Here is a 9330-nt window from a genome sequence, read left to right as displayed (position 1 = left end):
CTTGAATTTTTGTTGTGCATTAGTCCGTCATTTCAACGAGAAAAACGGATGATTAGTTAAACAATGTCCTAAACTAAATTCATTAGTGTTTAACATGCAATTTTAAGTACAATAGGATAAAACACTAGAATAAAACATTATTAAGTCCAAGTTAGAAAGTCTAATAATGTAAATTAAATTAAAAGAATTATTTCATAATAGATATCTATAATATTCAATTCATTAATTAATCAATAGACAATATATGTTAAATTTACTTTTGATATAGTTAAGTACTTAAGTTAATCTAAGACAGATACGAACCAAACATTCATTGTGAAATAGTTAAACATCATTAATTAAACAAATACTATCTTGTATACCCCTCAAATTTATTAAGAAAAAAAAGTTGATCTAAGACTAAATTAAGAATATGAATAACGATTTAGGCCATAGCCCCATAAGATTGGGAATTCTTTATTCTTATATCCTGAAATAAAGAATGCGACTGAAGACGCAAATTCACATATGATCTCTCTATATTGGCACTTGGTGGTCAATATTGTCTCTTAGCAAACATACGCTGTATTCTTCCCTTTCCAACACACGCAGGCGGAGTCCCAATAATTAGAAAATTTATTTTATGAAATTTATTTATAAAGTTATTCTTGGTTTTCCAATATCTTTGTCATAAAACATAAATTTTGTTTTGGATAGAGAATCTATGGTAATCTAAACCAAAGCGACAACTTCAATATCTAAAAGCTTTCCTACTTGACTTCAACTCAAACTTGCATCAAACCAGGGTTTTAAAGCCTCAGAATCAAAGCTATCAAATATAAAAGTGAAGAAATTGAAACCCCGTCTTTATCTGTAGACCAAATGAGTATGGTCTTGAAACTGGGCTATGGAAGGTACCTACTTCATTTCTCTTTTCTTAATTATTACTGTATATCTCTCTCTTCTCTCCTATTGGTGTTTTTGGGTTTGATGAGAAGCTAACTTCGTGCCTATGATTTCATCTATTTTTTTAAAATATCTTAAAATATTCAGTTCCAAGGATGGAGGTCAATAAAAGAAATGCAAGGGTGACCAAGCGAAGAAGCATACTTGGCAACCTCTATTAGCCTTTCTTTGATCTCCTTCTCCCTTTGTTATGCACTACTTAGTGCAGGCATTGATTTTCAAGCTTTGGTTAAAAGGTACAAACAAAACCAATAAAACAATTAAAACACACACATATGTTACAAATTTCTCTTTTATGCTTTCATTTCATAATTAGTGACTAAGGGTGGAACTGAGTACTAACCATTAGACGGAATTTTGAATTCCAGGTGAGAATCTCAACCGATGCAACCAGGGAGAAAGTCGTACCCTTCCATTGGCATATGCTGCACAAAAAACTGCATCTCTTTTCATGTTTCCTCTCTCTGACTCACATTGTTCCTGGTTGGATAGGGAAGAAGGTTGAAAAAAGATAAATCTTTGGGGCACTTCCATGTCCAATACCCTGTTTCATATCTAGTTGCCAGGTACAACAATTTTGGTGTTTCTCGTAGAGCCATGCCATGAACTTAACATGGCATGCAAGTCACAAACATCATTATTTCATAAAAAAAATCTCAATACAGTAAAAGCAGGTACATCAGATCATTTGTTTTCCATCACAAGATGTCTATGTGACCCTACGAAGTGAATCTAATGACAGGTTCTAGTTGATGCAAGAAAAACAAAAGAGAGGGAACAATATACAGCGATTAACTCAGATAAAAAATGTGACCTTATATACTTCAAGATCACGTTGGATCATTTGTATTACTTACTGTACAGTGATTGAGCTACCAACTTCCTATTCTTTAGTTCCTCAGAACTTTTGAAGAAACGTTAAGTACCCAACTTTTGCGAACCTTTACGGCAGTCTGCAGAGAATGAAGAATATTCTAAACAAAAAGAATAGGTCAATTAATCTTCAGTTTCACAAATGCAAATATGGCTTTTACCTTCCAGATGAATTAGAAGGAACTTCAGCTGCATTTGAGGGAGGAGATTGAGGACCCGGTGTGCTAACAGCAGCCATGCTAAAGTCCCCATGAAGTGTATCAAACTCGTTCCAGTCAACCCCAGCTATAATCAAAAGAGTCATGGAATGCAAAATAATGAGCGAGAAAAAAATAATAAACTTTTAATTCAAGAAAATCTCAGCAGAGGATACGTTCAGTCCGCCACATATCAGTGATGCTAACACCAGGATCTGATAAAAGCCAATAATCAGCATCACTCTGCAAAAGAAATCAGGAAATTAGTCATGGCCAATTTATCAAAAGAGTATACGAATTAAGAACATCGTATAGGTATTGTGAAATGGTTGTTCCAGCTGAAGAAATGCAACAATATGTTATCCGAAGGCAAAACCTATCTGAATAATCAACACGCTCATACATTTAAGATCCACAAACAATACCGCTGTTGTCTGAAAGCATTTTATTTTCTCAGAGAAGCACTATCAATATGGTACAAGAGTAGAACTTACATCAACCTCTGAGGGAACAATTTTCATGATCCCACTCACAAAGTCCTGCGAGCCAATAATATCTGAGCACATTCTATTAGCATCATGACCCTGCATGACAACCTCCTTCCCTCTGCTCTCCTCTGTTACCATATTTGTTGTGGGGTTATCATTCAAGTCTGAAGTTGAGGGAAAATTTGGAGCCGGATCTACACCTTGTATCTCTTCAAAGTTCTCCTCAAATTGACTACAGTATCAGAGAGATAGGAATCACCAGGAAGTTAACCACTTTTAATACGGATGGACATGTATCTTTAGCACAAAAGGTTGTGATTCTATAAAAAAATTAATTTAATGCAAGTATACAAACTTTTAAGTTTTAACCAGCAAGAAGTAGCAGTACCTGACAAGGTAGACATCTATAGGACCCATTGAGCTTCTAAGGACAATCCTATATCTCCTCTGGTTGTAGTCAACAGCCTGCTATATAAATAAAAAGTTGCAAATGTGATTGAACATTAACACATAAACTAAAAGTTAGTTCTGCAAACCTTTGAGAGTACCTCATCAGGATCTGGGACTTCTAGAGTGGTTCCATGTGGAGCTTTTATAGCTATCAGTGTTTCATTCTAAACAAGGCAATAGAACATGTAGTTAAAAGCAGAAATTAGGATGCTTCCCAAGCATTACAATACCATGTGACCCCACCAATTAGCAACTCAAACATATAGTATAACATTTGATCAATTAACAAACCTGGAAACAAGGCAAGCTCTTAATATCTTCCTCAGTCACGAAAAGCCACCTAAGATGGAAAAATTGAAATGATTTAAGTTGTTCAGCTAAAATTGGGTAAAAGCAAAATTATCGAGTGGATAAACGAAGATTTACTTTTGATTGTTTTCATCTTCACTCAGGTCCCTCAATCTTTCTTGCATTTCTCTGTACAATATAAAAACCTCAGCAACAATGCAGGGAGTGAAATTAATTAGCTGAGATACAGTAGCAAAGACCATAGTAGCTTAACCTTATTTTCTCATCTAATCTGCGCTCTTCAATAGAAAGATTGTCAATGTCCGCCTGCAGGAGAGTTACCATGAAGAAGTTTCCATTACAAATTTAGATGGTATAAACAGAAAGTGTTTGATCCAAAAACTTCAAGTGTAATTATCAATGATAAATATTCACTGAAGTAGTGACAGATTCATGGCTTTTTAAAGAAGTCTGTTTGAATAAAAGCTAGAAAGAACATTCCAAGCAGCCTAATCCAGCAGGTTAAGGAGGCATTGATGGAAGTTATGAAGCACACTGATATCACTAGAAAAGACTGACATTATCTTTTCAGCTGAAAAGAAATTTGATACCTTGAGATGGAAATAGAAGACATGCTGCAGTAGATAAAAGGAGCATCGAATCAACCAAAGAGCAGCAAAAAAAGAACTAGCTCATGAGTAATGAGCATGACTTCAATGAAGAAGCTAAAATTGGACTAATTTTCAAGTAAACACAAACCAAAAAATAAAATATAGAGCTGAAACCTAAATCATCCAAGAATCCGCTCTTCAATTAACAATTTGTGCATAATTGCATGAATAATACCTGTAAAGCAGCAACATTCTCATCAACCTCCCCTGGCCTTGAGACGTCAAGCCCCCTGTAATATTTAAAAGATGAATGTTTTCTTAATTAGAAAAGTGGTCCATGTCAACAAAATTTAGAGAAAATAAGTTTTTGGTCATACTTCCACTGAATTCTGTTCTTAAGTTTCTTTTCAATGAGACCAATTCCTTCAAGTACATTGGTAATGTCATATATCCTCCTCTTTTGAACCTATTGGAACAGAAAACAATCAAGAAATTAAAGTGTATGACCTGATTGTTTGAACAAACAATGAAAAGGTTACCTCCAGTGTATCAGCAGCCTTATTTAGATCAAGAATACCATTTTCAGCTTGTTTAATTAAATTGATGAACTTCTTTGTCAAAAGCCCTGAGTTAAAATTGAAGGACATTGAGTCAGTCTTACAATTCAGTCACTCAATTCTGTAACCGGTGTGAAACAATGACAACAATAACTTGCCAATTAACTTCATTAGCATTACTTGAAATAAAACACCAAAAAAAGTACATAAAGAGACAAAAGGAAAGAGAACCACCTAAGGAGCTGTCATAGCGACAAGGACCTGCAGGAGTGAGATTATTGCCAGGAGAACCTGCAAATTAGAAAAGTTCTCATTATCTATATCAACTTTTAGTCCTTTAGATTCAGCAGTAGTAGCCAAAAACGCAAGGATTTTGCAAGTAAAACTTGTGGATCTACAATTACTGGATATTGAAGAGATACAAAGAAGAATCACATACATTATCTTTAGTCATATACCTGGCATTTAATACTACTCACCAAGATTTGAAGCAGGAGTTTGAGGACCAGATTTACTGTTTTTTGTTAGTCTTGATGCTTTTTGAGCCTTTCCCCCTTTTCCTGATACAGGTGTCTGTAGGGGACTGCTAACCAACTCAGTGCTTCCTGGAGGCATTGCCCACTCACTAGACTCAACTTCTCGATCTGCTCCATCACTCTTCCTCTTTAACTGATACATAATATATTGTTTCCAAATTGCAATTAGAATCATGGGGCAAATACAATTAGGCACAAAAGAATCAAGAGGCGGTCCATTGTAAAAAAGCTATCATATTGGATGATAAAGTTGGGAGAAAAATATAGATGTTTACAAGAAGCTGAAGCATCCACCTAGAAAGAAATCCTGATAATTTGCATTCGCTGACATCCTTTTTCCCCACAAGTGACATTATCAAATTAGAACCTTAAAAGCCTGACTCCGTAAAAGAGAGAAGTGAGCAGGGGAAGAAATGTAATTTTTAAACGAGTAGGCCTTTTCTGTTACACACCTAAATCTCAGCATTTGAATGCGAAATGGCTACCAACTAAATTCTACAGAAAGCCATGATGACTAAATTGTTCATAATAAAAAACAGCAGTGAAACTGAACCTATAGCGGTCATGTAAACTTCAAGAGCACAATCACCAACTAGAAACAAAAACCAGTGCCTCTTAAGGAGCACCAAGGGTGAGAACTGAATTGCAAGTGGACTGAGTGCTATAACCTTGTTGTCTTTTCAACTTATTAACAATGACAAACTATTCTTTTGTTTGTTTTTTTCATTGGATTGCGTTAACTGAACTTCAGGAGAATTATTGTAAATCTATGTTTTCTTAAAGATTATCTCCATCAACATCCTCAAAAGGACACTATTTTAATTAGCTTAATGACATCCTATCCTTTTGCTATCCAATTTTCCTTCAAAAATTAGCTGGAATTTCCAATCCTGGTCCAGTCTAAATAATGGTCTTGACAGTCGACAAAATCACGATGCAATTGTTGAAGCTCAGGCTATTAAAATATCTTCAAGGCTAGTGTTCTGTCTGTTAGCTTTCTGCTTAGAGTTTTACCATTCAGACAAAGAAATGGTGATTCCTAAAATTAAATAAGCCTACAAGTCTTTGACAAGTAGATTAGCCAATTAAGCATTATGCACTTGTATGTCTCTCCAGATTATTCTTGACATGATAAAAATTTTGTAAAGTTGCAACCAAATGATGCTTTCAGCATCTTAACAGCTATTATCAGATATGCAATAAATCAACAGAAACTTGAGAGGCTCTAAATTAAATATTGATAAACATATAATTACTTATATGATGCATGTACTAACAATGATTCCATCATGTGTGAACTTAGCAGTACCATCAATGTTTTGATTATGATAGAAAAAGTATTCAACTTCAAAACTCCTTTTAAATATACATTAACAAATAATTTACGAGAGAACAAGTAAAAGTTTGTCCCTTTATAAGGCTGTGAAATAATAATTCTCGAGAGAAAGCAAGATCAAAGCGTACATCCCTTTATAAAGTTATGACAAGTAATAACTCTTAAATGTAAGCACCATTGAAAGTGTTCATCCCTACGATCAACAGTGTTCATTCCTTTTAGAAGATTAGGGAAAGTAATAATTAGAAAGCAAGCAAGATCAAAGTGTTCAAAGTGACTGATACATATAACTTGCTTCATCATGATCCTTTGTCTGTAAACAAACTGCACTCTCACTGAATCATATTTGTAGCATGCTACATCTTTCTAGATCCCATCAGCTTCACTAGGTCTGCCAAACTTCAATTAAACAGAGAAGCATCATCTTCGAATTTGGATAGGTTTTTCTAACCCTCAGCATTTTATGAGACAGCATGACATGACAAAACAAAAGCCACAGCAGAATGCAAAGGAAATAACGGCAAACTGCTTCTTTCTGATGTCATGAAGCAAACCAAGTGAAAGAACTTAATGTATGCATTGAAACATATCATCATACCACTAGGAATACTAAAGCCTTTTCCCTTCTATAAAGCTTTCCTACAAAACCGATGCTGAAAAAAACCAGTTAACAAGTTACTTAGCAGCCCAAACTAGGTAGCATTAACAACTCTTTATCTTGCAACCTCAAGTTTGAATAGTGTATTGAAATCACACATGTTACTGGATCACCTGCTTCTTATACACCAGAAAACATCAGGTAAATCCCCCCATCTGTTAAGAAGCAACGTACTTAATATCCATAAACTACTTGAAATGACTTTCTGCCTTGTGATTATTAGTGTACTCCACAAGCATTGTAGTTTATTTGTTTTATAAATTATGTTCCAGCCATTCACCATTCATAACCAATCAACTTGTTCAAAATAACCAACTGAGAAGGGCTTGATTGCAATGATAATGACAGACATCCTTGTTCAGCCGACTTCTCTTTCTAGTTAATTTTCATCTTACCTTTTATGCATCTTGTCCAAACACATTCATATACTGAAACCCTTTTCATTCTGCAAGCCATAGCCAAAACCCCTCTCTATACTTCTATAACTTTCCTGCGTGGATGCAACCATCAAACAAGGAGGCTTTATTCCTTCATCAACCATAAATACATGATTCGAGTGGCAAAAGTGACACCTGAAAGCTTTCTCTGCTCACCATGAATATTTCTACTCCATATGTGTAGATAGAATAAATTATTTTCCAGAACCCTCAAAACCATTCATCCTGGTAGTAGAATCCGATTTTATTGATGTATCCCACGCGCCAGTTATGGAAAATTCTTCTTCTTCTTGATACTTCCCATCACTATGGACATTTCAGCCAACACCCACATTGCTTTTCTCATAAATGTCAAAACCTTTAACATCAGCATCTCACTCATAAATTTGAAACAATAATTGTAAAATAAAAATGCTGCTCCAAACATGGTTAGTAAACTTAGAAAAGATGGTAAAGCAAAAATATAAAAAAGGGTCAAACTTAAAGAGCTTAATGTTGAGTCTAACATTCTATTATTTTAACAAATGATCCTGATCAGCATTACCAATAATTAACAAAATAGAAACCCAGATGAATTGATCAAAAATTAAAGTGGGCTGTCTGTCATTGCCAAAGGAGCAAGTAAGCTGCATAACATACTGCTAAAAAATGTTGCACTTAATTTGTATTGTTACAAACATCATGGTTAGTAAATTTGTATTGTTGAACTTAAATTTGTCAAGCATAATTCTAATAACAAAAATCCCCAGACAAACCCAGCACATAGACTTGAACAATCGCTTTAGATTAGAAGCTGGTGTTCTAGCCTGTTTTTCTCTTGTTTTGTTTGTCTTGTTTACCTTTTAGCAATAAATTTTCTGGTATTGTGTGTCTTTTTCGGATTAATAAAACCCTATTGACCCAAATCAAACCTAATACCAAATTAAGGCAATAATTAACTAAATTCACCAAAACCCGCCAAAGTTATCAACTATAAAATCCAAAGAGGAAAAGAAACTCTATCAAACTCAAAACCAAAATAAAGTCCAGACGCAATTTTACACGCAACAACTAAAATCAAAATTTATAAAATCCACCCACCAAGTCAAATTCAAATCAGATCTGAACTAAATCTCACGAACAACAACAATTATATAAAAAACTGAAATGAAAAGGCAAGGCTTGAAACAGATGAGGAAAAAATAACTTACGGGAGACTTAACAACGATGGCTTCAACATCTTGATCGGCAACACGGTGAGGCTCAGTTGAAGCAAAGCGGTGATAATCACATTCAGGAGCCATAAACGCCGGCTTCGTAGAAAAAGGTAGTTTTCGTTTTAGCGGCGGCCGATTTTGGTTCTGCTGCTGCTGCTGCTGTTGCTGCTGTTGCTGCATAGATTGCTTTAACTGCTCCGTTGTTTGAGAGTCCGACATCACATAAGACTTAAAATTAAATAAAAAAAATAAAATGAAAAATGCTTTGGAACTTCTTAAGAAGAAATTAAACTAAAAGTATCTCGGATAATAGAAGGGTTTTTTTTTAAGATCTAGTGTTTGGGAAGAAGGAAAATTGAAAGAAAGAAAAAAGCGGGAGAGAGAAAGTGAGCCGATACGAGAAAAAAAATGGAGGGAGGGAATTCTCGATCGGATATAGACGTGGAGGACCCTTTTTGGTTAAATTTTATTTAATGATATAATAATGTAAAACTAAATAAATTTTAGCTTAAAAAAAGATATTATCTTATTTTTGTAGAACTCCCGCCAATTGAAGAAAAGACAGAATCTCATTTATAATAATTTTTTATTTTAATTATAATTATAATTTAGATTAGTTTTAATTCTGTAACAGCAACGTTATCATGAAGTTTCTTTTTTCAAAAAAAGAAAGTGAGGTTTTAAGTGACGTGCGATTGGGTGGATATTCAATGAAATTGTGGATTATAATTTCTCTAAATAGAAATAGAAATTAAAGG

At 34.4% G+C, this 9330-nt stretch overlaps 1 protein-coding gene across 2 annotated transcripts; it reads right to left on the bottom strand.

Moving 5' to 3' along the window:
• Positions 1-1648: 1648 nt before the first annotated feature.
• LOC120145276 (transcription factor E2FB-like) lies at positions 1649-8927 on the bottom strand. 2 transcript variants are annotated; one of them, XM_039159154.1, is made up of 15 exons: positions 8567-8927; positions 4889-5078; positions 4644-4700; positions 4392-4477; positions 4230-4318; positions 4088-4142; positions 3516-3568; positions 3380-3430; positions 3245-3293; positions 3052-3117; positions 2892-2971; positions 2510-2735; positions 2192-2258; positions 1980-2103; positions 1649-1898 (listed from the first exon to the last, which is right to left on the bottom strand). In XM_039159154.1, the coding sequence occupies exons 1-15, from the start codon at positions 8789-8791 to the stop codon at positions 1889-1891; spliced, it is 1428 nt and encodes a 475-aa protein (XP_039015085.1). In that variant the 5' UTR covers positions 8792-8927; the 3' UTR covers positions 1649-1888. The 2 variants fall into 2 exon arrangements, with proteins under 2 accessions (XP_039015085.1, XP_039015086.1); XM_039159155.1 differs by having other exon boundaries at positions 1650-1898; positions 2892-2968; positions 8567-8924.
• Between the last annotated feature and the right edge of the window lie 403 nt (positions 8928-9330).

Source organism: Hibiscus syriacus, unplaced genomic scaffold (genome assembly GCF_006381635.1).
Source record: "Hibiscus syriacus cultivar Baekdansim isolate YM2019G1 unplaced genomic scaffold, ASM638163v2 tig00110893_pilon, whole genome shotgun sequence".
NCBI classification, from domain to species: Eukaryota; Viridiplantae; Streptophyta; class Magnoliopsida; order Malvales; family Malvaceae; genus Hibiscus; species Hibiscus syriacus.
This window is presented reverse-complemented; position numbering and strand designations above follow the sequence as displayed.

Bases quoted from the DNA above. Each gene is read 5' to 3' on its own strand.
- LOC120145276 (XM_039159154.1), bottom strand. From the start codon at position 8,791: ATGTCGGACTCTCAAACAACGGAGCAGTTAAAGCAATCTATGCAGCAA. The intron at 4,319-4,391 runs GTAACCTTTTCA...CTGTTCCAATAG, and splicing joins AGGCTGCTGATACACTGGAG to GTTCAAAAGAGGAGGATATA. The intron at 2,736-2,891 runs GTACTGCTACTT...CTGATACTGTAG, and splicing joins ATAGATGTCTACCTTGTCAG to TCAATTTGAGGAGAACTTTG.